This window comes from Zalophus californianus, chromosome 5 (assembly GCF_009762305.2).
Source record: "Zalophus californianus isolate mZalCal1 chromosome 5, mZalCal1.pri.v2, whole genome shotgun sequence".
Classification (NCBI taxonomy): domain Eukaryota; kingdom Metazoa; phylum Chordata; class Mammalia; order Carnivora; family Otariidae; genus Zalophus; species Zalophus californianus.
The window spans coordinates 105,966,740-105,982,062 of NC_045599.1; the positions used below are offsets into that span (position 1 = coordinate 105,966,740).

At 47.1% G+C, this 15,323-nt stretch overlaps 1 protein-coding gene across 3 annotated transcripts in view; it reads left to right on the top strand.

Moving 5' to 3' along the window:
• The window catches only part of ADAM19 (ADAM metallopeptidase domain 19), an 81,280-nt gene that overhangs the window by 25,656 nt on the left and 40,301 nt on the right, over positions 1-15,323 (top strand). For all 3 annotated transcript variants that reach the window (XM_027605356.2, XM_027605357.2, XM_027605355.2), the window contains exons 4-5: positions 5,675-5,753; positions 11,440-11,516. In XM_027605356.2, coding sequence (XP_027461157.2) covers positions 5,675-5,753; positions 11,440-11,516 — 156 coding nt within the window. The remainder of the gene's footprint in view (positions 1-5,674; positions 5,754-11,439; positions 11,517-15,323) is intronic.

Here is a 15,323-nt window from a genome sequence, read left to right on the forward strand (position 1 = left end):
ACAAAACTTACTGAGTTTGTTATTTTGTCCCAAATATGGGCAAACATCGGCCACTACATTAGAACAGCACTCCCAGCTTTTCAAAAACCCTTCCAGTGCCTCCCTGTCCTGGACTATTTTCACTTGATAGAAAGGAGGACTAAAGTCAAATAGCTTGTGATTGGTATAATGTCCCCTAGCTAGTTAAAAAATATTAATACCCAGGGGCGCCTTGGTGGCTCAGTTGGTTGAGCATCTGACTCTTGATCTCAGCTCAGGTCTTGATCTCAGGGTCATGAATTCAAGCCCTGTTTTGACGTGGAGCCTACTTAAAAAAAAAAAAAATTAAGATCCATAAAGAGAGAGACTAGTATTATGAACCCTCAGATACCCATTTTCTGGATTTACCAATTATCAAGATTTTGCCACATGTGCACCTAGCTATTCCTGGAGAAAATGATAACGATTTGTAGAGCACAAATACTTTATACTTTACAAAGAGTTCTTTCACATTTGTTGATTTTACTTGACAAAATTTCATGGGCTTTTGACAGCAACCCTGTGTAGTAGATTCTAAAATTCTTCCCATTTTATAGATGAGAAAACAGGCACAGAGATGTTAACTGACTTGCCCAAGCTCCCCAGAACTGAAAGTGTCAGAGCTGGTGTTCGAATGTCACTTTCTCATTTGATCCTTTTTTAAATGATGCTGTGAGATAGTAATCATTACTCTGCTGTTGTTGGTCAAGGACACGGAGGTGGTTTAGGTGGCCCAAGTGAAAAGAAATAGCTCCTGGCAGTTAAAATACTAGTGAGCACTTGTCAAAATTTGATTTATCTCATTTCATGGAGCCAGATAGATGATAAAACTGGTTTAAAAGTTGGATAAGGAAAACATATGCATGTATTTTTTAAATAATGAAAAAATGAATGTTGAGATAAGATCACTAAGTTCGATATAAAACTGGTTAATATCATTTTAGGGGAAATGAAACCATAACCTTTGGAGTTATCTTTTCTACTGGGTGGAAATCATTTGCATCTCTATCATAACTCATTAGCGTTTTACAAGTTAACGTCTCAAAGCTACACCTTCTCCCCGCCCCCCCATCCCCCCCCCACCCCACAGAGTCCAAAGACCCTTAGCCTGGTCTCTCAAGCCTACCAGCTCCATGAAATTGAAAGCAACCATGGTCATCTTTTGCCTCATTTCTAGGGTTTCAAAGGACAGTCATCTAGAGAGTAGTGCAGCTGGTACTCAAACCAAAGCTTTCTGAGCCTAGACTTTCCCTCTGTGCTGTGCTAGTATCATCTTCAGGTTTAGAAGGGTGTGATTAAGAGCCTAGAAATGAGAAAAAGAATTTAAAATGTTAACATTGATCCAGTGGAGTAGGAGAATTCTCAGGGCCTGAAAATGCATCACCTGGAAAAACATTAAAAATACAGATTTTTGGGGCGCCTGGGTGGCTCAGTCAGTTAAGCGTCTGCCTTCAGCTCAGGTCATGATCCCACAGGGTCCTGGGATCAAGTCCTAGCCAGGGTCCCTGCTCAGTGGGGAATCTGCTTCTCCTTCTGCCCCCCCCCCCCGCCCCACTCATGCTCTCTCTCTCTCTTTCAAATAATAAATAAAAATTTTTAAAAAATAAAAATAAATAAAAATACAGATTTCTTAGTCCTTCTCTAGAGAATATAATCCTCAGTGGGGCTGGGATGGGGCCTGGGATTTTACATTTTTTCACAGTGTTTCCGGGTGTTGTGCAGTTACTGGGCTAAGTCCCATGACGACGGCATTGAGAGTATGAGCAAGAAATGACAGAGGCTTTGCATTATCATCAGCACGTGTGGGCAGGGTGAAGATCCTCCGGGGAAAATGAGAGGGGCCAGCAAGGCTGTACCTCCCCAGGCATCACCAGTGTTTAAGTGCCAGGATACTCTTGAAAGACCTAGATGGAGCAAGCTCTGGAGGAAGGAGGTGTCTGTAAAAATAGCCACTGTGGGATGAGCTAAGTAATGTTGAGCTGTGCTGAGCATGGCTGTATAGGTTGTTTTTCAAGGTGGTTTAGAAATTGTTATCACTTTGTCTTCAACAGGTGCTTATCTCAAGCAGAGGAAGGAGGGTTGAGCTCAGAGAAGATGTTTGTTTGAGCCCTGCTGCTTCTCCCCCCAGAGGGAGTTTTAGAGATTGAAGTTTAGAGAGGCGTTTGACATGTGCCTGATAGCAAATAGTCCTTAAAGGGATTGTTCTGGTTTTGAAGGTGCTGAACGTTAGGGAAGAGGGGTCAGGGCTGTTTCAGACTGCAGTGTGCTTTTGGGGTCCGGCTGCACCTACACCCAGGGCTCGGGCTGCCACGAGGCAACTCTGTTGTCTTTCCCTGGAGAGCAACCTTATGTCTAGTATTTGGGGGGCAGCTTCTTTTCCCAGGTGGGATTCGGAAGATGCAGGTTTTGCTGGAGGACGTTGGGGTCTAAGCAACCTTGGTTTTGCCCAAAGTGAGCATTTCCATGCTGCCTGCTATTAGCATTGGGATACCGTCTCTGCCTGCCTTGTCGGCTTGTGAGCCTGGAGGGTGTGTGCATGGAGGCGGGGGAGAATTTCATAGAAACTGCTTTTCCATCAAAGCCAGAAAAAGGAGGGGGTGGGGTGGGAAATCTTGGACAGTCCTTCTCCCTTCCTGGAGGCACATCACTCACAACTTGTTTCCTGAAAATCCTAATACACTCCAGTGGTGAGAGATGGCTTCCTGCTGATCTGCTGAGCCAGCCCCTTGTCAGGGAGGAGATGAGAACAAGATGTGGCTGAAAAGGGGCAGATGGGCCAAGCTGGGCTGCTCAATGGCCCCCTCTCTGAGTCCCGACAGCACTGCCAGCATACCACATGGACACATAGGCATGGGTGGGTCTGGCTTGGGCAGTGGGGAGGATTTGAAAGTGGTGTTTTGTCTCACGGTAAAATTGCACGGGTGGTGGTGATGAAACACAACCCTTCCTTTTGCTTCTGGAAAAAAGGACCTTCCTGGACAACATCTGCAACCCCATTTGGGGAAAGGGTTGTTGTTTCAAAAAACTCGCCCTGAAGTTCTTATGTATTCATCCTCTTTCTCCTGCCAAGTGCTTTGCTTACCCATATTTTTCTCTGCATATATGCACATCTAATAGCTCATGACATTTTTGAGACATCCTGTATGTCCTCAAGGCTACTATCTTACTATCAAATTGTGGTTTGGACTACTGGTTCCTGGAAGTGAAGCTTCCACTTTTTAAGAAAACAGAACAGAAGAGTGCTTAAGTAATATGGTCAGGGCCAACAGACTGGGGTCTGAAACCTGGCCCTGACATTGTGCCAGGAGAACTTGGACAAGTTAAATGTCTGAGTTCCCATGGTCCTCAATTACACAATGGGGAAAGGATTAGGACCTAACTCAGAGGTGTGTTGTACATAGGTGTGTTAAATGGTTTAACACATAAATATGTGTGAACTGTTTTGATGGAACTTTTCTGGGTTTTTCGAGTTGAGAATGATCCAGGATGTGGTAGAGGCAGGAAGGTGATGGGGAGGGAGTGAGACACTGATATCTCTGAGGTGTGCTGCCTACCTTAAAAGTAACTCACTAACTTGTGGTTTAGGGTGGTGGTTCTACATCAAAATCACTTAGAGAGTTATTACAATGGATGGTTGAATTTCTGTCTGCCCCAGTACTTCTGGGGTGGGGCCCAATGATCTCATTTTTAACTAATTCCTAGGTGCTGCTGCTGGTCCTGAAATGGCAGTTAGGTAGAAAAGGAAGCAGATTGTTCCATGTGGATTCAAAAGACAGAATGAGGCCAGTGGGTGCCAGTTACAGAGAGGTTCAATGTAAGAACTTTTTCTAACTACTAAATGTGTTCCGAAATGGAGTGGGTGGTCTCATGAGCTCTGTGTCACTGGAGATGTCCTATACTGAATGGCCATCTGGCAGATTCCTACACAAGGTAGAAGGTTCATCCATTCATTCATCCATCCATCCGTCCATCCATCCATCCATCCATCCATCCATGCATCCATGCATCCATCCATCCATCCATCCACTTATTCAGAGAATAAACATATATTGCCTGCCTGGGAGATGCTGGGAGGTAAGGAGGAGTCTTGAACAAAGCACCTGTGCCCTTGTTCTTAGGGAGCCCACAGTCTAGTGAGTTTGGCTAATTGATTACAAAAGTCCCTTTTAACCCTGAGGCTCTGAGAGTCCTATGATGAGATCCTCAGAATAAAAAGCTATAGGAAGATGCTTACCCTTTTGAAGACATGGCCAGGGACATGTGGACCGCCTCTGAGGTTCAATCTGGAATGTTCTTTTTGGAGCATCTTGATGTCACTGAGTGAATGATTCCCCTCCACCCCAAGACTCAGAAAGAGGTTAAGAATGTATTTGCCAGGAGTGCATTTCCTGTGGGAAAATTCAGATCTCCCACTGGCACTGGGATAGACCATTGAACTCTGAACCCATGACTAGCTGTCCATAATGTTGTCTGTGAAAGCAGACCCAGGAAGTGGGGCTGCAGGGATGAGCTAATTGCTTTTTCACCTCTCTCAAGTGATCAACTGGAGCATTAATGGCTGGGGAGAGTTAGGGGAAAATAGATAGATTCCATCTCTTTTTCTGGGTTCTTCCATCATAATCCCTGGTGAAAGCAATGATGATGATTGCTGACCTTTACTAAGTTCACTCTGTGATGCCAGGCCTGGTGTTAAGCCCTTTTCATGCATTTCCACTTAATTCTTTTTTTGTTAGATTCCCAATTTTTCTTCTCTTAGGGACCTTAAACATCTTTTTGCACCAGGACCTCAACTTTCTATAGATGCATTTTGCTTTTAATGTGGTTGAGCTAGTTGAAACATCCATTTGGCTCTTTTAATTTTCTTTTAACTTTTAGAGAAATTCTAGGAACCTTGTTTGGTGTTGCCTTGCCTTTGGTGAGGGATTCTTAGCCTCAGCCTCAAGGGGTCTGTGGCAAGAGAGAAACCAATGTCCAATTTTAGAAAAGAAAAGAAAAAAAGAATTTATTTTAAGGGTAACACATAGAACTACCAGGTCTCAGGAAATCTGAACCACTAGGTTTCAGAAAAGGCAGGCAGATGCCATGCCAGGAATCCATGCAGCAAGAACAAAGGAACAGATGAATTGCTCCCATCTGTTCCGTTTTTGCAACATCACTCCATTGGCTTAGCTTGGATCATGGGCCACCCTTGGCCAGGGCCAGGTGGGACACCTTGATTGACAATCTCACCAAAACATGGAACAGGAAAGAGGGTTTCCCTTAAAGAAAAACTGGCATGCTGATACTGAAAGTTGGTGGATGCAGTGCTAACATTATCATTGTAGGTATGAAATAGAGTCCATAGACCTTGGGAAATTCTGAGTATGTGTTTGCATGTGTATATTCCTAGGACCCAGAAAAAGTTGCAACCACTGCTTTAGTTTTGTCTACTTTACCTGGTTGTGTCCAAATGAAGTGATGAACCCATTGAATACAAAATTAATCAACTTCCTCCCGGTTTTCTTTTTGTTCCTTAGGCCCTTATGGCGGCTAATTTTCTTCTGCGCGGAGATAGTTGGGTGGTTCTTCCTGGGTCGTTTAGAATGACTGGCTACTGTTTCCAGGAGGGTGGAGGCCATCACCTAAAGAGACAAATGCCTGTGTTTATTCTTTGCAGGCACCTTTTTGCTCCAGCCTACACGGAAACCCATTATACTCCAAGTGGCAACCCTCAAACCACCACGCTGAAATCTGAGGTAAGTTCAGGTCAACAGAGATCTACAGGTGGCCTATCCTGGACCCACCGCTGGGGAGTGAGGCGATATATGGTGGAGACAGTACCCCCTCTGAAGGGATTGTTTGCCCTGACCCAAGACCAAGGGCATGAATTTGTTGTTTCATAAGGGTGCCCTCTCCTCTGCTGGCTAAAATGGTCAGACAAACAGCATTTTAGGTAATTGCATCTGACTAAAATTAAAAGCATACATTTTTTTTGTTGGATGTTAATCACCCACATATTATTAAAAGTTTAAGTGAAAGAAATGAATTACTGGTAATCTTGCCATTTTGCTTAATTAAGATATTTAATTGATCCTTTTTCCATATGGATGTATAAGGTTTTGTAGTCTGCCTTTTTAATGTGATTTTAGGTTATACAGATTTTCTTGTTTTGCAGCCATCTTCATATTGGATATTTTTTTCCCTCAAAGGTGTTTTTGATTTTGGATATTTGCACAAAGACTTGTCATTTAAAAAATGGTCTTTCAGGGGCGCCTGGGTGGCTCAGTTGGTTAAGCATCCAACTCTTGATTTCAGCTCAGGTTGTGATCTCAGGGTCATGAGATCAAGCCCTGCATCCGGCTCTGCACTCAGCTTGGAGTCTGCTTGTCCCTCCCCCTCCTCCTGCTTGCAAGCACACTCTCTCTCTCAAATAAATAAAATCTTTAAAAAAAAAACAACAAAAAACGGTCTTTCAAATGGTTTGTCAGATGGATTCTTTTTAGTGTGCTTCACCACACCCCACTGGTGGGCACTTAAGGTAGTGAATTGTACCCATTTCATGGTTTGCTGACTTTTCCTACTGGGGGACCTGTTAGCTTTAGTGGGACCAGAACATTGTTCCTCAGCTAGGAGTGATTTTGCTTAAGTCATTTCTTTTACTTAAACTTTTGTTAACGTGTGGGTAACTACCATAATGCAAAGAAAATATGTTTAATGATATATCAATTTTAATCAGCTGCAGTTACCCTTAAATATTCTATTTGTTTGACCATTTCAGCCAGCAAAGGAGGGGACACTTGGCAGTGTCTGGAGACAGTTTTGACTGTCACAACTGGGAGGTGGATGCTACTGGCATCTAGCGGGTAGAAGGGAGGGACGCTGCTAAATGTCCTACAGTGCATAAGGCGGCCCCTCCACAACAGAGAATTATCTGGCCCCAAATGTCAGCAGTGCCCAAGATGAGAAAATCTGGATGAGAGTGATCCTTCTCAGACTGCGCAGATGAGATGGGGTGAAGGGGGGAAGATGGACTCCAGCAGAAGCAGCAGTGGTCTTCTGCCTTTGGGGCAGGACATCATGGACGTTGGTGGCATGCAGATGGGGAAGTGTGGTGTACGGGGCCGCAGAACAGGTCCCTCTGCCTCAGTGCTCCTCTGGCAGCTTCACATGGGATTGGAGATTCCTCCATGGCCCATCTTTAAAATATCCCTGCTAGAGTGCAGGTGGCCAAAAGGCAATGACAGCCACTCTCCGGCAGTAAAAGCTTAGGTTCATTTATCAGATTCGCCTTGAATGGGGAAAGGGACCCAGGACTGCTAAGTTTTGATAGATCTGAGAGGTCTGGAGCATAGTAATCTGGTAACTGAGGAGCTGTGTTCCATCAATGCTGGCTTCTTCACCAAGGCCTTTCTGGAGGGGGGAGGAGCAGGAGTGTGGCCAGTACCCACAGCAGGCAAGATGGGCATGTCTTCTCATCGCTGGGGAGGCTATTCAGCCGTGGCTCCACACCTTCATCAGTGCCCCTTGGTCGAAACTTCCTCCATCATCGAGACCTCCAGGGAGAGGTGCAGGCATGCCTTGAAAGCCCCAGCACCTCACAAAGCACTGTCCTCTGAGTTTGGCTCTTGCACTTCTCCACCCGAAGCTCAAGAAAGGGTCTCAGTGCACAAGTTTGCCATGAGCTCATACTTCCTGCTGTGAAAGCCCCCTTGGGTGGCCCCCTCAGGCCGAGAAGCTGAGAAGGAATGCGATGACTTCATGACTGTTCATTTACTTGTTCTTTGTGCTCTCAGCATTAGGCAGAGATGCTGTGAGGGCCTTTCAGAAACAAAGGAGTGGAAGAGAACTTCCCCTCACCCCCAGAACACCCCTCCTTCCTGAAGGTCTTATTGACCGAAGCACATCCTAGCTGCAGCATGGGACAACCCATTCTTGTCATACATCCCCTCCTATTGGACTCTTGCAAAGCTCCCACCCAGCCTCATGGAGCTCCTACTCAGCTTTCTTATCTGGGAGCTGAGGATTTCAAAAAGAACCTAGAATAGAATACACCATTTAGCTGTGCCTGACCCAAACGTGGAGGGCCACGCCCTACTGTCAGCCTTGGCTGGAGGTCCTGGGAACTTGGGGAACCATCAAACTCATCTGCTGGGCATGTAAGAGTTACAGATTTGGGGTCTGAGGCCAGGCTTGTAGACTTGGCTTTAACTAGCTATGTGACTTTAACCAACCCTTTTGACCCCACTGGTGTTGAGTTTCTTCATCAGAAAATTGGATATATTAAGATCTGAGAGCTCAGAGATCTCTCTGAGCTATAGAAGGGTAAGATGAATCACCGATTTTGTGGGAATTTATAAACATCTCTCCCAGCGCCACATTTTACTCATGGGGAAATTGAGAGAAGAGACAAAGTAACATGTTAATGTTCAGATAACCAGTGAGTGGCAAGGCTTAGACTAGAATTAAGTCCCTGGTGGTGCCAGAAGAGACTAGGGGTATGGTCAGTTCAGTCCTGCACACTTTCCTGGGGCTGCTTTTGCTTGGAGAGGTTGTCAAGTCTCGGGTCAGGCTGCCCTGGTTCCAGTCTCCATCTGGCTGTGTGACCTTGTGACTGGAAACCTCTCCCGCCTTTAATTTCCTTTGAAAAAAAGAGGGGGGGGGGAGTTAAAATACCTACCTCATAAAGCTGTCAGAATTAAAGGAAAAAAATCTCCATTAGTTTTTTATCCAGTAGTCAGGGCTGGATGGATGTTAGTTAGCCCTCATTGTTTACAACAGTAAATGGCAGGTATCATTAGCACAGGTGATGATATTGTGAAAGCCCTTGGTCAATTTCAAGCATGTTACAAAAGTCCGTTGTTATGCTATTTCAGAGAGCACTCAGTGAACACTGTTAGCATCAGCCCAAAGATGGGAAGAGGTCCAGGAATTTTTCACACCCATCCCTGGATTTGAATTCTCTTGATTTGTAGAGGTACCCAGATTTTTGAAACGGCAGCTGACGCTCCTTTCTGAGCTTTTTGATTCTGTGTCATTCCAACATCTGCGAGTCGCATTTACCCTATACGGGCCTGGCCCCCTCTTCCCCCTGTGAATGATCCCGGGTTGTGGAGCTGATGGCCCCATGGCTGGGTTCTGAGCTGGGTATTTGATGATGCATCTCCAAGTTTGGAATCCAGGGGGAGGGGGCAAACCATGTGACAGGCTGGCATCAGCAAGCAGATGGAATCCTGGCTGGAAGGAGGGTTGTGCCTGCCTCACCTTCCTTCATAGGTGCCGACTCAGCGGCTTTCCTCTGTGCTCCTCTGAAGGTTGGGATCTGGCTTGTTTGAAGTCCAGGAGAGTTTGATGCAAAAGAGAGTGGCCGCTGCCTGCCCTCCTCCTGACCGCCTGAGCTTGAATGGGTGGAGGAGCCGAGCCACACAGCTGGCCAGCGCGTTGTCGCCAGGAGAAAGGGCACCAGTGGTCTGGACACTGACCCTGAGCTGAGAGCCGGCCTGGCCTGTAGTCTGTGATCTGGCTGCAGGCTCAGCTGCATAGGACGCAGACCTGGTGTGGGACGACTGAGGATTCAGGCCTTTGGTGGGCTTCCAGCTCCCTCGAGGCCACATTCTGCCTTTGACAAGAACTTTTTAATGCCTATATCATGATCACTAAGGTTTATTGCCAGCCACTCTGGGCCAAGTACCCTGTGCCAGGTCCTTGATGTAGAGTATTCTCACAACTACCTCGTGAAGTAGAGACCGAAGATGCTGGAGGTCTGAGAGAGGTTGTGGAACTGTTTCCATTGCTGGCAGGTGTGGGAGCTTGCATGTAAATCTGGGCTGGCCACGCCAAAATCCCTGAATTTAATCATCAGGCCATACCCCTGCCTGGAGCTGGGCAGGAGACAGGGCCCGAGAATACGGACAAATGGGTTTGCTGTCTCCTGCGTCACATCCCTGCCGGCTGGGGATCGAGGAATAACCGCAAGCAAGCATGGTCCTAGTGATGGATCGCTGGGACTGTTTTGTAGGCAGATGCCTGAGATTTCTGGTTGGCCCTGCCCGGGCTTTGGGAGGGAGAGATAAAGCTCCTGTGTCTGTAGCTGCATAGCTCAGACCCTTCCTAACACCTTTGCAGAACCTGGCTCTGCCCTGGGGATTTTTCCTTCTCTCTGTTCTAAGCAGCTGAGCTCCCTTGAACCATTTGGGGAGAAGTTTGTAGGAGTGTGCCCTTGTGTGTGTTGGGGACAGTCCTGGGCTGTGCCCATTTGTCTGGTTGGTGCTTCAGTGCTTCCAGCTGTGTCCTGGGTGGCCTCTTAGATGCTCTGATTCCCCTACTTATAATACACCCTGCTGGCCCCTCCAACTTTTATTTCAAGCCTCTCTTCAGAGTTTGTAATTAAAGCTCTATATGGCTTTTTAATTAAGATTGGCTCTTGAAAGACGCTAAGTCCCAGGAAGGCTGGAACTGTGCCTGTTCGCTCCTTGTCGTGTCTCCCGGGCCCAGCCGGTGCCCTGGCCTGGAGCAGTGCTCGGCAGCTGCTTGTAGTCATGAGGAGTCCAGCCAGGTCAGGGAGACCAGATGGCTGTGAGACGCGCCGATGTGAGAACAGCATCAGAATTCCATGCGTCCGTGGATGCAGGTGCCAAATTGGGTCTGATCCAGACACGCAGGGATTCAGGGGAGGTGGGGAAGTGGGGGAGTTCTCCATTTCCCAGGGCTGCTGTCGCAAAGCACTGTGAACTTGAGGGTATAAAACACAGTTCCGGAGGCGGAAGTCCAAAATCAAGGTGTCAGCAGGGCCAGGCTTCCTCTGTGGTCTCTAGGGAAGGATGGTTCCTTGCGTCTTCCAGCTTCTGGTGGCTCCTGGCAGTCTGTGGTACTCCTTGGCTTGTAGTTGCATCACCCTAATCTCTGCCTCCATCTTCAAATGGCCTCTTCTCTCGCCCTCGGGCTCTCTGTGTCCTCCCCTCTTTTTCTAAGGACACTGGTCCAGTATGACTTCCTCTTAAGGCCATCTGTAAAGACCCTATTCCAAATAAGATCACATTCTGAGGTTCTGGGAGGACACGCATCTCAACTCTGCAGCGGGTCACGGAGGTGACTCTAGCAGGAGGCAGGCTCTTCAGAAGCCAGTGCTGCCTGTGGCCACGTGTCATGGCAGGAGCCCTGAATTAGACATGAAGTCCTGGCTTCCCTGACTCACAGGGAGACCTTCAACAAATCTTTCTGCTTCGCAGAATCTCGGCTGCTTCATCTGTTCACTGGGGATGATGACATCTGCTCTATCCCACCTCCCAGCACTATTATAAGGATCAAATAAAAGGGTGGCTTGGGAAGCTCTTTGCAGACTGTAAGTTAGGACGTATATAATCATCCCTGACCTTCATGAGACATGAGCTTTGACATGCTTATCAGTGTCCTTTCGCCTGACCACCCCCCTTTTCTTCTTGCTAGGACCACTGCTTTTACCATGGGACGGTGAGGAAGGCAGAGCAGTCCAGTGTGACACTCAGCACCTGCCGGGGAATGAGGTAAGAGGCCCTGTCAGCACAGGTTGGGGGGGGGGGGGGCGCCTGGCACTGTCCCCAGGCATGGAGTTTTTAGGACAAGCAGGGCTGGCCTTGGGCAGGGACCTTGAGAAGCTATCCATTGAGAGTGTATGCAAACCAGTTCTAAGAAGGCCTGAGCTTGGGAGAGGCAAGGGAAATACCAGGTAATCCGCAAATTCACTGGCATTGCGCTTTCTCTTTCTTGAGGAGCTTGAGGTTTCATTATTATTTAGGTATGGGAAAGCCAGCAGATCAGGAGATGACTGCCTTGAAAAAATAGTTTGTTGTACTCAAGATCCCAAGAGGAGGGGGCATACCACATAGGGAAGCATAGGGGTCAGTCAGGGGCCAGGTTGTGGGGTGTAAGGGGATGTGGGCAAGAGTGTTTGCTGTGGTTTCTACAGGAAGAAACAGGCAAGGCAGGGTAAGCTGGCTTTGTATTGGCCAGTTTGAAGTGGGATCTGGGGCACAGGGGCCGTTCCTAGGTGTCTGGCACCTGACCCTGGAGTGATCGGGGCAGGGGGACTGGCCGAGAGGGTGAGAGCTTGCATTTGAAAGTTGTTTACCGTCCCTAGGAATTGGCTAATCCTGAGAAGGGCAAGGCCCCAGCTGTCAGAGCATCAGAATATAGAAAATAAAAGTCATGGTTCAGACATTTGAAATGAGCGTGAGCCCTTATTCCCACTTCTCCTTTGCTCTCCTCTGGTAGAAGAACTAGTGGGCGGTAAAAAAGGAAATGGGCATTTAGTGAGAAGAGGAGGGAGGAAGAGAAGGGAGACGCAAGGTAGTTTTCAGGATGATAGGCATGGTAGAGAATGTTAAGTGCTATGTTAGCTACAGCACTCTACAGACGTACAGGATTATTATCATCCTGTGACAGTGAAGCCATGCTAAGACTTCACCCAGGCTCATGTGCAAGGACAGTGCTCCTTGTGCTGCAGATCCCATATGTTTGTTTACAAATTGGGCCATGTCTCCTCTCTAAGGCTTCGTGGTGTGTCTGCCGGAGGGAATTAGGCAGGAAACAAGCTTTGGCCGGGAGACCATAACCGTGGCTCCAAATCCCCTGCTCAGATGACCTGGTTGAGCCAAGCCAACTGGTCTTGCCGTGGTGTTTACAGGCCCAGCCACCACCACCTGCAGTCTGCAAGTAAACAATGTCTGTCCCAAGAAGGAAGAAAGGGGACATGCAGGTGTGACTTGTTTCTCTCTGCGTCTTCCTCTGTGTCCATGGTCTGGAGCAGTGGGAACTTGGCTTGGCCTCTCGCAAATCATTCCCGCAGCCGTGCTGACAGGGGGAAACCGGGTGAGCCGGTTTTGTGTTTTGTGTTTTGCATGCTTCCCTCTGGTGCAGGTCTGCCTGTCTTACTTTCCCAGCCTTCTCACTACACACCTTAAGAACTAAAGGGCATCTGTGGGCCCGGCTGGCGTAAGAGCCGGAGATGTATACCAGGTGTCTCATTCAGACCCTAGAGAAGGAGCAGCTGCAACAGACTTGAAACCCATGTAACCCTCAAGTCCCTCCCCAAGGCTCATAAAGCTATGATGCCTCAGTGGAATAATCTCCATAGTGATGGTGCTTCTCTCCGGGGAATGTGTTCTTTTGATTAGAGAAAATAGGTAGGATTTATACCGAATGGAATCTTCAGGCTGATAATACAAATACAGAGGAGTTCCAGAGTTGCCAGATTGCTGAGGGGCCCCCTCTTCTCTCCAAAGCAGTGTTTGGGTGACTTTAATTGAAGCAGTAATACATGATCATAGTAAAAACAAATTCAAATAGTACAAAAGAGAGGGTACAATGAAAGATAGGGTTCTTTTTCTCACCCAGGATTTCCAGGCCTCCCCCTCTCAGAGGCAGCCACTTTTACTGGTTTCTTGTTTATCCTCTTAGAAATATTTCTTGTGAAAAAAGAACATTGGTAGGTAATACCGTGTTTTATAATCCTATTTGGGCCGCTGACACCTTTGAGAATGGCATGGCAGCTATGGATATTTATAAAATACACCGGTAAAAAGATGTGGCATACCATTTCACTAGGGATGGTGGGGGTCCAGCCCCCCCTCCACAAGCCTGTCTCCGATCAACAACTCATCATCTAAATGTCTCCCTGACTTCTTGCATGCACAAATGCTTTGCAGGTATCAGTGTAGTGAGAGATGGTTATTTGTGAGGAAATCTAGACCGTACTGGGATGAAGTGAATGTGAGGGAACCTGTGGGTTCCAGGAGACATGGTGTGTGTGTATGTGTCCTAGCTCACTCTCTGCCAGCAAGAGAGGTATTGATTTCAGTAAAACAATTTTTTTTTTTTTACCTCACTGGTAAGTCATTTATTTTTTTAAAAAATGCTTATTAAAAATTATTATTGCATAACTAATGTGTTGAACATCCAAATAATCTTCAAGTGTCAAGTTAAAAGAAGTGAAAGTTCCTTATCCCCTCCCACTGTTCCAACCAATGGCATTCCCCTCCTCTAATCACTGTTGGGGAGATACATAACTAAAAGACATAACTGTGTATGCATGGTGTTTCTTAATCCAAATAAGATTACCTGATACATAACATTCTGTAATTTTTTTCTCACTTAACATTATGTCTTAGGCACACATAGATCTATTTCATTCTTCAAACGGCTGCATAGTGTCTTATCTACAAATGTCCGACAAATCTAATTACATAGAAGGTCTTTCAAGGATATACAATAAATCATCTGATAGCAGCTCTGTCCTCCAGACTCTGGGGCCCATGCTCACTGTGGTTATACCTGATTCCTCGCCCTGGGACTCTATGAGAGAGGGCGGGAGAGAGAACATGAGACTGAAAATGAATGCGGAAGAATGTGTAAAAATGTGTGCATGATAGCCTGGAAGGAGCTCAGAATTTAGTCAAAGGACTTGCGTTTGAGACTCCACACCTCCTGGCGATGTGATCTCTGAGCTTTGCTTTCCCTGAATCATTTTCTCCTTGTCTTTGCCTTGGCCGGACTGGCATCTCCCGTGGGCCTTCGTCTGTTTTGCAGACGGTGCTTGTGGTGCAGGGGCTGTGAGTGGGCCGTGGGGGTGGGGCTGGGGTCAGGGCTGCACTGGGAAATGAGAAACCTGTTCACCAGAGCACTGGGATCTGCCACCAGCTCTTAACATTAACTCACTGGGTGACCTTGCAGATTCCTTTTCTCTGGGCTTTGGTTCTTCTCATCTAAAAAAGAAAATAGATCACATCACGGGAAGGACTACTGAGTGTTGGAAGCTCTGCGCTGCAGAGAGTGTATGGTCCCAGAGAGGTGGGCGCCTGGGGCAGGAGGAGGTGGCTCATCCACCCACAGCAGGCCATCACCATCTGCCCCTCTGCCAGGGAGGGGCATGTCTTCTGCCTTTGAATACCTGGCCTTCCTTCTGAAGAACACATAATAAAGGCTGCCTCTGTGTTCTGGCACAGAGTAAGCCCGTGCAGGGCCATACTGCTAAGTCATGATGGGTGTAGATTCTGGAGACAAACCAGTCTTGGTCTAAAACCTAGCTCCCTAGCATCGGTTTTCTCACCTATAAAATGGAAACAGTCGTGACATCATTGGTGGATTTACATTAGGGCATGAGTGCAGTCTGTTGAGAGTAGGGACTCTTTTTGGTCATATTGCCTCCCCAGTGCCTAAAACAGTTTCTGGCACATAGTAGTTCCATCTATGTGTGCCGAATGGCTACTGAATCGTTCCCTATTACTTCAGTTATCACAGCCACGTGGGCTGTGTGAGCTGGCCAGCATTATTGACTTAGCACAATGCTGGTAGAC